Genomic DNA, 17724 nt, shown 5'->3' with positions numbered 1-17724 from the left:
GAATAACCCCTGCTTTCCTGGTATTACCAGTCAACTCATTTATTTTACCCAGATGCATATTCATTAATTAAATTCGTTATTCACCCACTAATTGTATTAATAGTTTGTAATAATTATTTTAGCAATAAACTATTACCATTAACGACAGGGTGGGCATAAAGAGGGGAACTGAATAGGAAAGGGGATAGGACATAAAACAGTGTAATGGTTAATAGGAACTGGGAATAACCCCTGCTTTCCTGGTATTACCAGTCAACTCATTTATTTTACCCAGATGCATATTCATTAGTTAAAATGATAGAGGAACATTCGTTATTCACCCACTAATTGTATTAATAGTTTGTAATACTTATTTTTAGCAATGAACTATTACCATAAAGGTTAATCAAATATTTAATGGCTTAATTACACCTGATTCTAAAAATTATATATTGACATAAGATTAGGGATAGGAATTGGAATGGAACTAAAAGGGGAACTGAGCAGGGAGCAGGACAGGACATGAAACAGTGTAAAGGGAACAGGAACTGGAAATAAACCCTGCTTTCCCAGGTATCACCATGTAATTCAGCCAGTATATATGTATATCAGATTACTGGCACCTGTGCCGGTGGCATGTGTAAAAAGATTTGAGCGAGGTCGTTGCCAGTGCTGCCTGACTAGACCCCCCCCCCCAGTGCCGGTGGCACGTAAAATCACCCACTACACTCTCGGAGTGGTTGGCATTAGGAAGGGCATCCAGCTGTAGAAACTCTGCCAAATCAAGATTGGAGCCTGGTGCAGCCATCTAGTTTGCCAGCCCCCAGTCAAAATCGTCCAACCCATGCCAGCATGGAAAGCGGACGTTAAACGATGATGAGGAGGAGGAGGATGACACAGGTTCTGTGTCATTAACCAGCTGCAAAAGACATTTTCCTGGGGCTAAAATGTATATTTCTTTACTACCCACAAGGGGCTAAACACAGAGAGGACAAACAAGGACAGACAAAGGGATTAAGTCGATTACATCGACCCCAGTGCGAAACTGGTACTTAATTTATCGACCCCGAAAGGATGAAAGGCAAAGTCGACCTCGGCAGAATTTGAACTCAGAACGTAGCGGCAGACGAAATACCTATTTCTTTACTACCCACAAGGGGCTAAGCACAGAGGGGACGAACAAGGACAGACAAAGGGATTAAGTCGATTACATCGACCCCAGTGCGAAACCGGTACTTAATTTATCGACCCCAAAAGGATGAAAGGCAAAGTCGACCTCGGCAGAATTTGAACCCAGAACGTAACGGCAGACGAAATACCTATTTCTTTATTACCCACAAGGGGCTAAACACAGAGGGGACAAACAAGGACAGACAAACGGATTAAGTCTATTACATCGACCCCAGTGCGTAACTGGCACTTATTTAATCGACCTTGAGAGGATGAAAGGCAAAGTTGATCTCGGCGGAATTTGAACTCAGAACGTAGCGGCAGACGAAATACCTATTTCTTTACTACCCACAAGGGGCTAAACACAGAGGGGACAAACAAGGACAGATAAACGGATTAAGTCGATTATATCTACCCCAGTGCGTAACTGGTACTTAATTTATCGTCTCTGAAAGGATGAAAGGCAAAGTCGACCTCGGCAGAATTTGAACCCAGAACGTAGCGGCAGACGAAATACCTATTTCTTTACTACCCACAAGGGGCTAAACACAGAGGGGACAAACAAGGCCAGACAAAGGGATTAAGTCGATTACATCGACTCCAGTGCATAACTGGTACTTAATTTATCGACCCCGAAAGGATGAAAGGCAAAGTCGACCTCGGCGGAATTTGAACTCAGAACATAACGACAGACGAAATACCGCTAAGTATTTCGCCCAGCGTGCTAACGATTCTGCCAGCTGGCCGCCTTATGGGGTTAAAATGTAGGAACACAGTTCCGTATAGAACAGTCATGTTATAGTAAACTTACTGTAATCTAGGACAGTTATAAGTGCCACTCCTAAAAAAATCTCAACACTTCCGGAATATTCCTCGTGAGAGAGAGAGAGAGAGAAATTAATGTCATACAAAAGTGCTTTGTATTCTTTCCTGCATTCCTGGTTTTATTTTTAGTCGAATAACCAACATAACTATTGTTGGGGGTTTTTTTGTGACGGAAGGACTTGTCTTCAACCCCCACCACCACCCCTCTACATGCACAATCAGAAATTTTTCTGGAATTTAAAAGAAAATATTGTTGTATTTAGGAATGGTCATGTTGCCAGTTTAGCCAATAAAAACACACGCACATCATCATCATCATCATCATTTAGCGTCCGCTTTCCATGCTAGCATGGGTTGGACGGTTCAACTGGGGTCTGGGAAGCCAGATGGCTGCACCAGGCTCCAGTCTGATCTGGCAGTGTTTCTACAGCTGGATGCCCTTCCTAACGCCAACCACTCCATGAGTGTAGTGGGTGCTTTTTACATGCCAAACAAGGCTGGCAAACGGCCACGATCGGATGGTGCTTTTTACGTGCCATTTCCTATCAAATATAAGTGCCTTGTTTAGCAGTACAGGGTTTATGGAGGTGTATTAATTATAGATGTCTATCTGGCGTTAGGAAGGGCATCCAGCCGTAGAAACATTGCCAGATCAGACTGGGCCTGGTGCAGCCTTCTGGCTACCCAGACCCCAGTTGAACCATCCAACCCATGCTAGCATGGAAAACGGACGCTAAACGATGATGATGATGATGATGATCTGTATAAACTGGCCTGCTTGCTTAACCAGCTGGATGGCGTCATTTGAAGGCTAAAACAATGCGAAGCGCATTGTGGCCAGCGATGTGTAGCAACATCTGATAGCCTGGTCGGTCACGGTGATCTGTATAAACCTAGTGTGCCCTTTATCCTTAATGTTCCTAAACCAGGGGAGTACTTCAAAAGAATTAGACCATAAATCTAGCTTAACTTTATTCCTGAGGCTGGGTTGTGCCTGTCAATGATTATTTCATATAATAAAAAATAATAATAATGAAATTATTGCATATGGTGCTCAGGTGCACCACAACTTGTCAAAAAGTGTGTATAAAGCATATGCAGTAACGTACAAATGTCTGGGAAGCGAACAATGTATGAGTCAGATATATGCTTACATGTGTATGGAGGGGAGAAAATCAGGTGTAGTGTTGGCAAATCTCAGAAAGCATGGAAGTTTTGAAGGATGCAGTGCTCCGACAACTAACAACTGATGCCGGCAGTTTGTTCCATGCTTCAGCAACTCTTAGCATGAAAAAATGTTTCCGAAAGTCATGGGAGCTGTGCTGTTTTCTGACTTTGTAAGCATGTCCATGGGTGTTAGACAGGTGGAGTTTGAAAAGGTGCTCAGAGTTATTGTTTGTAAGATGGTTAATAATTTTATGGGTGTCTGCCAAGTCAGCTGCCAGACATTGGAGTTTCACTGTATCCATGCCCAGGGAAGTAAGGCGTTTATAGTAGTCATGATTGACTTCTATAAACAGCCGTAAGCCAAATTTGCTCAGATATTTGGTGTTAATTTACTTCAGCTTTTACTCTTTTACTTGTTTCAGTCATTTGACTGCGGCCATGCTGGAGCACCACCTTTAGTCGAGCAAATCGACCCCGGGACTTATTCTTTGTAAGCCCAGTACTTATTCTATCAGCCTCTTTTGCCGAACCGCTAAGTGATAGGGACATAAACACACCAGCATCGGTTGTCAAGCAATGCTAGGGGGACAAACACAGACACACAAACATATACACACACATACATATACATATATATATACACATATATACGACGGGCTTCTTTCAGTTTCCATCTGCCAAATCCACTCTCAAGGCTTTGGTGTGCCCGAGGCTATAATAGAAGACACATGCCCAAGGTGCCACGCAGTGGGACTGAACCCGGAACCATGTGGTTCGTAAGCAAGCTACTTACCACACAGCCACTCCTGCGCTATATTTATTTATTTTATTTATTTTTTACATTAATCTTAATCTTATTTCGGCCAGAGTTCTTTCGCCACACTTCTGTGACCTCATAAGGGTTGTGTGACCAAATACATAGTGTGTGTGTGTGTGTGTTTTTATTGGCTAGACTGGCAACCTGACTGTTCCTAAATACAACAATATCTGCTTCAACACACGGTTTCACATCAAGAATCCTGCAAAACAAATATATAAACGTAAATGAAAGTAATTTTGAAACTTTATCTTTTCAGCCAACCAATGATGTTGAATTTACCAACAGACTGAACTTTTTCGACAGAGTTTTTAGCCATGAAAGAACTTTGAAAAGGAATCCAAAATGCCACTCAAACCACACAGTTTGTCTTTTAGAGAATGAGGAATTTGGTTGCTGCCCTTATCCAAATGTAAGTTATTTACCGAATTTTGTCTCCACCTCTCGCTCTCCCTTTCTCTCTCTCTCTTTCTCTCTCTCGCTCTTTCTCTATTTCTCTTGCTCTCTCTCTCTTTCTCTTTCTCTCTCTCTCTTTCTCTTTCTCTCTTGCTCTCTCTCTCGCTTTCTCTCTTGCTCTCTCTCTCTTTCTCTCTTGCGCTCTCTCTTTCTCTTTCTCTCTTGCTCTCTCTCTTTCTCTCTTGATCTCTCTCTCTTTCTCTCTTTCTCTCTCTCGCTCTTTCTCTCTCTCTCTTTCTCTCTTTCTCTCTCTCTCTCTCGCTCTTTCTCTTTCTCTCTCTCTCTTTCTCTCTTGCTCTCTCTCTCTCCATTTCTCTCTTGCTCTCTCTCTCTCTTTCTCTCTCTCTCGCTCTTTCTCTCTCTGTTTTTTCACCTTTGACATCCTTAATTTCCATTTCCCATTGACGTTGCTTGTTCTTCTCCGCAGGCCATCTGCTGCAGTGGTGGTGAAGGTCTGTGTTGTCCAAATGACCACACATGTAATGTGAATTCCAAGAAATGTGAGAAAAGCGCCACAAAGGTCGCCAAAGCCGAGGACCCATTGCCTAAGCACCTTTCTGACCAAATATGTCCTGATGCACAGACCTCTTGTTCAAGCAACATGACTTGCTGTCCTTTAGCTAATGGAGAATACGGTTGTTGTCCATTCTCTAACGTAAGTTTTTCTTTTATTCTTTAATGTTTCCAGTCACCAGACTGGCCATACTGGGGCAGTGTTTTCAAGCGTTTGATTTAGTGCCATTAATAAAATTGAAACCTTTGGCAATGATAATGGTAATTGTAAATAGAATCAAATAAATGTGTAATAATAAAATGAAAATACTAATAATAATAATAATAAATAAAATTAAAAAATTATTAAGTTAATTATTAATTAATTAATTAATATTATCATTAGTAAATAGTGTATTCATAATGATGATGATATGGATAGCTAATAACTATCTAATATTGACAAATAAAATAAAACACTACACACACACACTCACTTATACATACATACATATATATATATATATTTATATATATACACACACACACACACATATATATATATATACGCACATATACATATATATACACGTATACATATATTTATATACATAGTTGAAATTTACAAAAAGCAAAAGACGAAGACAGGTGTATAAACAACAAGCAGGTGTATTAGTTTAACGCTCGGGAATGTGGGAAAGTCTTTTACGTTTCGAGCCTACGCTCTTCAACAGGAAGGAACACGAGAAAATAAACAGAGAGAGAATAAAAAAAGCCTTAGTGGCTATATATATATATATATATATATATTTATAAATGAGGGTGAAAAATTGATATTAATTTAATAATACCATTAATTTAACACCGAGTGGCTTAGCACAAAAAAACTACGGAGAAAATACAAATTTATACATAAATTATTAGAGAGTTAACCACTATGTGGATAACTCTAGTGCTAAAAATAGCCCCGATAGTATAGCCACAGAAAAAGATGTTTCCAACGAGAAGTAACATACATTTAACGGAAGGAAAGTGAAATATAACGAATAAATAGATTGACCCTGAACAAATTGTTTCATTACTAATGTAATACGTAATTTTACTTACATACACATCTATAAATCATCAGCAGAGGTTCGTCTTAAATACAATTAATTAGACCGACACGAGCGTCATATATATATATATATATATATATACTTTATTTAAAGCAGCAGAAAATTCAACAAAATCTGTTACTCTGAGTTTCTCGTCTGATGAACGGCAACGAGAAACTCAGAGTAACAGATTTTGTTGAATTTTCTGCTGCTTTAAATAAAGCATATTACTCTACCACTGGTATTTGAGTACTCTTTTTTTCCACCTTGTTTCACATTTATGTGTTTACTCCGGTATATGTATGTGTGTATATATATATCGTCCAGTTCTTGAAAGGGTACCTTAAACGTAGCTAGGGGCAGGAAAAAAAAAAGCAGGGATCCAACTGAAGCGGGGGGGGGGGAAGCAACCTAAAGTGGAGAAAAGTCGTTGCTAGCCTGATGCTTCATGGAGAGTGAAGAAGGGCTTAAAAAGAAACATATATATATATGTATGTATATGTATATGTAAAAAAATACAAAATGGGACAAGAACGCAAAACATTTAGAAGACGATACAAAAAACACGGACAGGACATTCGAAGCCTTCAATCTTCAGTCAAGAATCGGATCATCCTCGCAATTTCGGCTGATTTATCTTGAGATTGCTCCGATCTGGCCAGCCCCAAAGGAAAATCTAGGGCTGGCCAGATCAGAGCAATCTCAAGATTAATCAGCCGAAATTGCTAGGATAATCCGGTTCTTGACTGAAGATTGAAGGCTTCGAATGTCCCGTCCGTGTTTTTTGTATCGTCTTCTAAATGTTTTGCGTTCTTGTCCCAGTTTGTATTTTTTTACATATACATATATATATAGCGGCACCCATACCCTTTTTGCTCTTATATATATATGTATGTATGTATGTGTGTATGTATAGGTTAGCTGAGTTAGAGGTTAAAATAACCATCTAAGGGATAGAAGTATCCATTACACTACTTGTATATTACCTATGTTTAACCATGGGCATACATATGCAGGCATATTATAAAGACATGGATAGACATGGGTTTATCAAGACATTGTAACTTGTCCCTGAAATTAGTCTCATGAGGCTAGGTTTGAATTGTTGGTTTGTATAATCATTACTCTATCACTCAATTTTATTTATTTATTTAATATTTTTATTTTTATTGAATTAACATCCGTCCACCCTCCTTTATTTCATTTTTAATCCCTTCTCCCCTTCTCCTTTCTTTCCTTTATTTCTTTGTCGTGTTTTTCCTCACCAATGGCTCCTCCTCCACCTTATCACAGAAATCCACTCCTATATATAGCTACTACACGCATTTTTTTCTCTCCTTGTTTTTTTCTGTGTTCCTTTCTGTCGAAGAGCATAGGCTCGAAGCGTAAAAGTCTTTTTTCTATTCCTGAGTGCCATACTAATACATTTGTTTGTTTGTACTCCACCTGCCTTCGTCCTTTGTTTATTTTCGTAAACTTTCCCTTTATATATATATACTCTCTTTTACTAGTTTCAGTCATTTGACTGCGGCCATGCTGGAGCACTCGATCTCGGGACTTATTCTTTGTAAGCCCAGTACTTATTCTATCGGTCTCTTTTGCCGAACCGCTAAGTAACAGGGACATAACCACACCAGCACCAGTTGTCAAGCAATGCTAGGGGGACAAACACAGACACACAAACATATACACACTTAGATATATATACATATATACGACAGGCTTCGTTCAGTTTCCGTCTACCAAATCCACTCATAAGGCTTTGGTCGGCCCGAGGCTATAGTAGAAGACACTTGCCCAAGGTGCCACACAATGGGACTGAACCCGGAACCATGTGGTTGGTAAGCAAGCTACTTACCACACAGCCACTCCTGTGCCTATATATATATATATATCTTTTACTTGTTAGACTGTGGCCATGCTGGGGCACTGCCCTGAGAACTAAAAGTATTGTATATCATTCCTGGTGGGATTCAAACCCACAACCTCTGATTAGAAGTCCAGCGTACTATCCCTTGTGCTACACTCACATAAAACCTCCATCAAAACTTTTCAATCATAACCAGCCTAATGACACAGAGAGTAGCTGAACTCAAAAATTTATATAAGATAGATAGATACAGTTGGAGATATATAGGCAAATTGACCGAGTTACCTGAGCAACAGATAGATTTTCTTGTTTGGGTGTCATCACTCTGAGTCAAATGCTGCATAAAAGTGGCCATGCTGGAGCACTGCCTTTAGTCAAGCAAATTGACCCCAGGAGTTTTTCTTTGTAAGCCTAGTTCTTATTCTGTCGGTCTCTTTTGCCGAACTGCTAAGTTACGGGGACGTAAACACACCAGCATTGGTTGTCAAGCGATGGTGGGGGGACAAACACAGACACACAAACATACACACACACATGCATACATATATATACATATACACAACGGGCTTCTTTCAGTTTCCGTCTACCAAATCCACTCACAAGGTTTTGGTCAGCCCGGGGCTATAGTAGAAGACATTTGCCCAAGATGCCATGCAGTGGGACTGAACCCGGAACCATGTGGTTCGTAAGCAACTACTTACCACACAGCCACTCCTACTCCTATTATACATTTTATGCCATTTTTTATAACCTTTCTTTCCATATAAGGAGTGTTGTTAATATTGAGTTACTGGAAGGCAGAATCGTTAGCGCACCTGGCAAGGTGTCTTGCAGCTCTTTATCCATCTTTATATTCTGAGTTAAAATGTCACCAGGGTCGACTTTGCCTTGTCCCTATAACTTAGCGGTTCAGCAAAAGAGACCGATAGAATAAGTACTAGGCTTCTTACAAAGAATAAGTCCTGGGATCAATTTGTTTGACTAAAGGTGGTGCCTCAGCATGGCTGCAGTCACATGACTGAAATAAGTAAAAGAATAAAGAGTATTGTTCCCTTAATGTAAACCCTTAAAACTTTCTCACTTTTCTTCCAATTCTTAATCTACTTATATTTTATGAAAAAAATGAGAAAAAAATATTACATGTATTTCTTCCAGACAGTAATTAATTCCATCTTCAAGGAAATATCTCGCTTCATAAAGTATTTAATTAAATGAGTCACAGTTCATGTCATGCTGAGGATTTCTAAAAAGAATGAAATAGTACCAGATATGATTTCCAACAACTAAAAAAATTAAAAACTTTGAAGAATATTATCTTCAGAACAATGTGGCGAGCTGGTAGAAACGTTAGCATTCCATTTGAAATGCTTACCAGTATTTCGTCTGTCTTTACATTGAGTTCAAATTCCATCGAGGTCGACTTTGCCTTTCATCCTTTCAGGGTTGATAAATTAAGTACCAGTTGCATACTGAAGTCGATCTAATTGACTGGGCCCCTCCCCCAAAATTTCAGGCCTTGTGCCTAGAGTAGAAAAGAATATTATATTCAAAACGATGCAGAGAGCTGGTCGAAACATTAGCATGTTGAGTGAAATGCTTAGCGGTATTTCATCTGTCTTTATGTTCTGAGTTCAAATTCCATCGAGGTCGACTTTGCCTTTTGTCCTTTCGGGGTCGATAAATTAAGTACCTGTTGCATACTAAAATCGATCTAACCGACTGGCTCCCTCCCCCAAAATTTCAAGCCTAGAGTAGAAAAGATTATGTGTTTCTGGTAATTTCTGGTGTGGAGGCTTTGATTTTGTGTTACAATTAAAAATCCTTCAGTCTCTGCTTTGAGCCCTTCGTCTCCCAATAGCTGCCATCTGAGGGCTTTTCTTGCCATTGTTCTATCATGGAATTTTGTAGTTCCAATTTAATCTTAGATTTTAGTTGCTTTACACCTTTTATTACTTGCTCTTTTCGTCATAGTTGTCAGATATTATGACCTCTTTCTTGTATCTTTTCGTTTCCTTGGCAACAGAAAACTGTTTTGTTTTCTTCATGTTCCATGGTTATTTCTACCAGTTTTCATTCATTCTGATTTAGATATTTCTGTAATCTTTTGGTGGATATTTTATAGTAGTTTTCTAGGTCTATAAGGCCTCTACAACCTTCAATTTGTTGTATACATCTTTCTATATTAGATTCTGGCTGATGTGTTCTAAATTGCATCAATATTTTTCTTGTTTTCCTGTCTAGTTTGCTGAGTTCATTTAGGGCCCAGCCAAGAATATCAACTACATGTATATACATTTAAGTCATATGTGGATTCAACTAATCCTGTTTCAGTCATTTTTTTTTTACTGCAGCCATGCTGGAGCACCACCTTTTAGTCAAGCAAATCGACCCCAGGACTTATTCTTTGAAGCCTAGTACTAATTCTATCGGTCTCGTTTGCCGAACTGCTAAGTTACTGGGATGTAAACACACCAGCATCAGTTGTCAAGCGATGTTGGGGGGACAAACACAGACACAAACATATACACACACATACATATATATATATATACACTCACACACATAATACAAATAAGAAAATGGAGGAACAGATTCCTTTCAATCATCGACTTACAGATATTACCAATTCATATTATTTTTTAACTACTTAAATAGGAACATCCAAATCCAATAGAATAAAACAATATACATCAATATCTAAGATAATAATACCATAAAAGTAATACACATAAAATGGATCTTACAGCTGTTTCAGCCTGTAGATAAAGGTATCTCATTCTGCCTATATTAGTCAGATGTATTGAGGTAATATGCATTTAAAAATGAGTTACTTATATATACGACGGGCTTTTTTCAGTTTTCATCTACCACATCCACTCACAAGGCTTTGGTCAGCCCAAGGCTATAGTAGAAGACACTTGCCCAAGGTGCCACACAGTGGGACTGAGCCTGGAACGATGTGGTTGGTAAGCAAGCTACTTACCACACAGCCACTCCTACGCCTGTAGTACTCAAAAAAAAAAGCTCCTTATTGTATCATTCTAAAAAACATATAATATATATATAGTACGATACAAACAATAACCGTAAGGTGTGTATAAAGTTAGAAATAACAAGAGAAATATTTCTTTCATCATTTATAACTTTATATATAAACAAGGGTGCAAAAGAGCACCTGCAATTGCTAGAAATGAGAGTCAAAACTTAACTCAATTTAAATTTTGATTGTCATTTCTATCAATTGCAGGTGTTATTTTGCACCCTTGTTTATTAATTTTACCTTTTTGGCCCTTAATATGGCCATCTATATTATAATGTCTTTAATATATCGTGATATATTAATATATTATTATAATATGTTATTGTATTATATATATATATATATATATAGGCGCAGGAGTGGCTGAGTGGTAAGTAGCTTGCTTACCAACCACATGGTTCCAGGTTCAGTCCCGCTGCATGGTACCTTGGGCAAGTGTCTTCTACTATAGCCTCGGGCCGACCAAAGCCTTGTGAGTGGATTTGGTAGACGGAAACTGAAAGATGCCCATCGTGTGTATATATATATATATGTATATATATATATATATATATATATATTATATGTATGTGTATGTGTGTGAGTGTATGTTTGTGTGTCTGTCCCCACAACATCGCTTGACAACCGATGCTGGTGTGTTTATGTCCCCATAACTTAGCAGTTTGGCAAAAGAGACTGATAGAGTAAGTACTAGGCTTACAAAGAATAAGTCTTGGGGGTTGATTTGCTCGACTAAAGGTGATGCTCCAGCATGGCCACAGTCACATGACTGAAACAAGTAAAAGAATATATATATATATATTATATATATATATATATATATATACCGGAGTAAACACAAATGTGAAACAAGGTGGAAATAAGAGTACTCAAATATCAGAGGTAGAGTAATATGCTTTATTTAAAAGCAGCAGAAATTTAACAAAACCTGTTACTCAGAGTTTCACATTCCCATTCGTCAGGCAGTTTTGTTATATTTCTGCTGCTTTTAAATAATGTATATATATTGTATGTGTATATATACATACATATATATATGTATGTGTATATATACATACATATATATATATGTATGTGTGTATATACATACATATATATATGTATATATATATACTTTATTTAAAAGCAGCAGAAATATAACAAAAGCTGTTACTCAGAGCTTCACGTTCCTGTTCATCGGACAGTTTTGTTAAAATAGAACCAAAATAACAATATGTTCAAAACTATTTAAAGGATACACCTTTAAAAATGGATTTGTTTCATTGGTCCTTTCAAATAAATGTCTTAAGCATGCGATAAACAAAATAAATTAATTCAATATAGATTTACCTACATTAATTCCATTCAATCTTATTCTACTTTTACTAATGGAGATATGAAATCTTGTTGTAAGGATATAAACGATATCAATTTTAATTTATACGCCAACACCAAACAGAGGAAGGGAGATAACCCATATTTAAACCCCTTTTTTCATTGTAAAGGTAAATCGATGTCTTTTAAAGATAGTTACACTAAAAATAAGGCAAATAATAGTAAAACTATTTGGTTGATTATTCCTTATGGGAGGCAAGTTAAATCTAATCTTCCTTTACAGTTTCGGGAAGTTGTTATTAGGAATTTTCCTAAGAATTCTAGGTATTACTCTATTATCAACTTGCACACAGTTAGGATTGGTTTTTCCAACACAAAAAATCTCTTACAAATTATCTCCTCACATAATATTAGTCTGTTAAATAAGAATACATTTACTAATACTAGCATTAATTTAGTTAATGCCATCCATCCCCCTAGAAATATTAATAACAAGGTTATTGTCTCTGAAGTCAATTCCAACAGAATTAAGTTTATGTCAAATAATTCTAAAAACTCTATATACCAGTATAAAATTACTTCAGGTACCTCTCTCTTACTCTTTTACTTGTTTCAGTCATTTGACTGTGGCCATGCTGGGGCACCGCCTTTAGTCGAGCGAATCGACCCCAGGACTTATTCTTTGTAAGCCCAGTACTTATTCTATCGGTCTCTTTTACCGAACCGCTAAGTGACGGGGGACGTAAACACACCAGCATCGGTTGTCAAGCAATGCTGGGGGGACAAACACATACATACATATATACGACAGGCTTCTTTCAGTTTCCGTCTACCAAATCCACTCACAAGGCTTTGGTCGGCCTGAGGCTATAGTAGAAGACACTTGCCCAAGATGCCATGCAGTGGGACTGAACCCAGAACCATGTGGTTGGTTAGCAAGCTACTTACCACACAGCCACTCCTGCGCCTACTAATGTATTTTTTTATATAGGTAGTTCTTCTTCTCAGTTATCTAAAAGAATTTCTAATCATTACTCTACATTTAGGGATAACAGTACAGTACAGGGCTTAGTAAATTAATTTGGTATCTAAAAGACCACAATAAACAATTTAATTTTGATTGGTTGATTCTCTCCATTTCGCTCCCTTATGATAAATGCAAGAAATTCTCTCTTCTCTGTAACTGTGAACTATTTTAGGACAATAAGAAAAAAGTGGAAATTTTACCGGTGAGTGTGTTAAATAATAAGGCACAAAAAGAAAATGACCCTCCCCAGACACAACAGAATATGCTTCAACACACGAATTCATATAAAGAATCTTGCACACCAAATCCAAAAACAAAATATTTTTTATTCTTTTTTCTAAAAAATCCCCTTGTAAACACAGTTATAGAGCTTGCTTACCGATGTAAACATGGGCAGAAACACACCATTAGTTCATATGATATATATCATTATATATAATTTAAACATTTTTCTTCTTACATTACGCTTCCACTAGATATATCTTGTTCCAAGACTTTAGGGTTTTATTTAATTTACATATCGTTCTATACTTCTTATTCATTTGGTTTCTGAATATTATATATATATATATATATATATATATATATTACAGAGATGTACTTGCATAGCAAGTGACTTGATCTGAGATCGTGTGCTGGAACGAAAGCAATTGCAGCGTGGAAGGTGTTTATAAGCCATTTAAGAAACACACAAAAACCGTTAGACTCACTTCAACATTTAAATTTAATTTTTCAAAATATTTTCGTTGCTTTGAGACAGCGACCTGTTCACTGACAAAACTTCAGAGATGCAGCACAAAGTTTTGTCAGTGAACAGGTCGCGGTCTCAAAGCGACGAAAATATTTTGACAAATTAAATTTAAATGTTGAAGTGAATCTAACGGTTTTGTGTGTTTCTTAAATGGCTTATAAACACCTTCCAGACTGCAATTGTTTTATATATATATATATATATATATAACATTTAGATAATGAGGGAGATAAATTGAATATTAATTTAATTAATATCAATTTAAAACCAGTAGCCTAGCATACAAAAATCTGAAAAATCAGAGAAAATTCTAATACATGTCTATATTTAAAGGGCTAAAAAACCAGTAGGTGGTCAGCCGTATGCTAGAAGTAGATCACCTATGATCAAACTACAAAGAAAAGAATGTTCTCCAGAGAACAATATGCGGGCAAGACAGATGAAAATTATATAAAAAACCAGAATTCTGGTGTCTGCTGAATCTTCCTCTAGAGAACATTCTTCTCTTTGTAGTTTGATCGCAGGTGATCTACTTCTAGCATACGGCTGACCACCTAGTGGTTTTTTAGCCCTTTAAATATACACACACACACACATACACACACACACACACATATATATATATATATAGATATATATATATATATATATAAAATTAAATTTAGGGTAAAAATTGATATTTATCAATTAGAACCAGTGGTCTAGCATATTAAAGAAAGAATCCGAAGATTAAAATATTTATATATACCAATTAAGGACTGAACACGAAAAGTGGACAGTCAACATGCTAGATATAGACGTCAAATCGCCATTCTCCACAAAAAGTCTATGTTCTCAGATCAAACTCAACACAAATTACTTTGGTTTTGTGTTGAGTTTGATCTGAGAACATAGACTTTTTGTGGAGAATGGCGATTTGACGTCTATATCTAGCATGTTGACTGTCCACTTTTCGTGTTCAGTCCTTAATTGGTGTGTATATATATATATATATATATATATATAGATATAGATATATAAATGAATGAAAGAATGGAGTCAAACGAAGATGTTAACAAAATTCCTTTACTCTCGACATATGAGAAGATTGCATAATGCACCTTTTATTCCTTCGGAATGAAAATATGCTGTCTTCGAAACATATGTTGAGAGTAAAGGAATTTTGTTAACATCTTCGTTCGACTCCATTCTTTCATTCATTTATATACACCGCACAAATTTCTACACAAGAAACCGGAGTTTCTACCCTTGACAGGTCGCTTCAACCGTGTTTTCTGACGTGAATTTGCTACCCAGGTTTCGGTTAAACGAATTATCCATGCTAACGATAGACATAGGATAATTCATTCACCTACTTATATATAGATATATATATATTATTCACTGTTTATTATTATATGGGGATAATTCTCTAGTGTTATACCATGGTGCCAGTGATTTTCTTCTCCCTCATCTGTTTCCTTTACTATCCCTACCGATAGGCGGTTTGTTGTAATGACCATCTGCACTGCTGTCCGCAAAATAGCATCTGCGATATGAGCAGCCAAACCTGCATCTTACAGAACGATACTAACCGTCTCGCTAAGGGCTCTGTTTACGACATGACTCAGTCGAGGATGATGTCCCGAGTGGAAGGCGGCAATTCGGCACCATCATCAGAAGCAGCAGCAGCACTGCCTCTTGTGAAGGATACCCTGTGTCCGGACAACAGTTCATGCTCTGAAAATGACACCTGTTGTGCCATGAACACAGGTGTCTGGGGTTGTTGTTCCTACACAAATGTAAGTGTTTTTACCATTCCTTGCTGTTGTTGTTGTTGCTGTTGTTGATCTTCGTTTTCTTCGTTTCTGCATCATCGTCATCATTTTGTGTCCATCTTCCATCCTGGCACGGGTCAGACGGTTTGACTAGAGATGGTAAGCCAGAGAGCTGCACCATACTGGACACCCTTTGTAACACCAACCACTCTGCTGAGTGCACTGGGTGCTTTGACACAACACCGACACGGGTGGGCTTGTACATGTGACCCTGTAAAATGGTGCTCCAGCATGGCTGCAGTCATATGCACTATTTATTGGATTAAATCTTGTCGCAAAGAAATTTTGTTTAGTCTTAGTTAGTTAGTTAATTTTTTGGCTCAAAAAGCAAAAAGCAAAGCCATGTAGGGGGACATGGAGTTAAGTACAGGGTGGTGTTCATGTAAAGAGTTCAGGCCACTTGAGGTCAAGGGAGACTTTGAACAAAGCGGTCGTCGGCATCTTCACCATCTCGTCTGGCAGCTTGTTCCACGGATCCGCAACCCAGACGGAGAAAGCTCCTCTCCTTCGATTGAGATGAAATCGTCGCAGATAGAGCTTTTCGGAGTGACTCCGCAGCCGACGCTCTGGAGCAGGAGTGAAGAACAGCTCTTTCGAGAGGTTACACTTTCCGCTTATGATGTTGTGAGCAAGAATGAGATCACCACGGCAACGGCGTTTTTCTAGAGAATAAAGGTCGAGCGTCCTCAGCCTTTCTTCATAAGACAAATTCTTGAGACCATGAACCATGCAGGTAGCCAGCTTCTGGACTCTTTCGAGATGCTGTATGTCTTACAATATTTTCCCTGCTACATTTTTACTTAGAACAGTTGCCAGGCTGAAAAATTATTTGATCTGTTTGTTGTATAATTTGGGGTAGGATTGGCTACAGTGGGGTCACTTAAACTGCAAATGTTGTCGTTGTTGTTATTGTTGGTGTGGCCATCTTCAACACTACCTGTTTGACTGGAATATTCTTCTATTTACTGTTTACTTTTCCACAACCATCAGAGCGGGAAGTGCTCCACACAAACTTGTGCTCAGGAGTTGGTTATGATCTGTTTCAAGTAGGAGCTGGAAAGAGAATGGACGTACAATGCACACTGAATTTGTAAAAGGGAACAGAAGAATTTAAACGCAATGCACGTGTCGAAATAAAATGGAAAAGAAAAATCTTTTCTGCTCTAGGCACAAGGCCCGAAATTTTTGGGGAGGGGGCCAGTTGATTAGATCGACCCCAGTACGCAACAAGTACTTAATTTATCAACTCCGAAAGGATGAAAGGCAAAGTTGATCGTGGCAGAATTTGAACTGTATGAAATACCTATTTCTTTACTACCCACAAGGGGCTAAATACAGAGGGGACAAACAAGGACAGACATAGGTATTAAGTCAATTATATCGACCCCAGTGCGTAACTGGTACTTATTTAATCGACCCCGAAAGGATGAAAGGCAAAGTTGACCTCGGCAGAATTTGAACTCAGAACATAGCGGCAGACGAAATACCATAAAGCATTTCGCCTGGCGTGCTAACGTTTCTGCCAGCTCACCGCCTTAAAATGGAAGAGAATAAAAACACAATACCAAACTAGTTATATGACTGTGTGCCACTGTGCCACATCTGACCCCACTTTCACACAGCTTTGCTTCAATTTTCCAGCTTTACTCTTTCTGTTTACGTGTTGTTGCTTTTTCCTTGTTTGTTGTCGGAATATCTTGTCATGTTCGTGTTGTCTATAAAAACAAGCAACCTTTTTAATTGTCTTCTGAGTACTAAGGAAATATTTCTTTATTAGCCACACAGGGCTGGACACAGACGGGGGATAGCCTCTCCTCAGTGTAGTAGAATCCTTTTTTTTTTACCAATTGCTCAAAACAGAATATATTTGGTAATGCTGTAGATAAATAAACCCCTTCGGTC

At 37.9% G+C, this 17724-nt stretch overlaps 2 protein-coding genes across 6 annotated transcripts in view; one reads left to right on the top strand and one right to left on the bottom strand.

Moving 5' to 3' along the window:
• LOC115225887 (progranulin) overlaps positions 1–17724 on the top strand; it is a 39986-nt gene that overhangs the window by 17517 nt on the left and 4745 nt on the right. Inside the window, exons 4-7 of one of the 3 annotated variants that reach the window (XM_036514755.1) lie at positions 4218–4370; positions 4842–5069; positions 15487–15822; positions 16715–16873. In XM_036514755.1, the coding sequence (XP_036370648.1) occupies positions 4218–4370; positions 4842–5069; positions 15487–15822; positions 16715–16858 (861 nt within the window). In that variant the 3' untranslated portion in view covers positions 16859–16873. Of the gene's footprint in view, positions 1–4217; positions 4371–4841; positions 5070–15486; positions 15823–16714; positions 16874–17724 lie in introns of those variants that run through there. The other 2 variants (XM_029796888.2, XM_029796889.2) reach the window with 2 other exon arrangements.
• Positions 16823–17724, bottom strand: part of LOC115225888 — a 41250-nt gene continuing 40348 nt past the window's right edge. For all 3 annotated transcript variants that reach the window (XM_036514752.1, XM_036514754.1, XM_036514753.1), the window contains one exon: positions 16823–16875. The gene's annotated coding sequence lies outside the window, so the exon portion shown is untranslated. The remainder of the gene's footprint in view (positions 16876–17724) is intronic.

Source organism: Octopus sinensis, linkage group LG28 (assembly GCF_006345805.1).
Source record: "Octopus sinensis linkage group LG28, ASM634580v1, whole genome shotgun sequence".
Taxonomy (NCBI): domain Eukaryota; kingdom Metazoa; phylum Mollusca; class Cephalopoda; order Octopoda; family Octopodidae; genus Octopus; species Octopus sinensis.
This window is presented reverse-complemented; position numbering and strand designations above follow the sequence as displayed.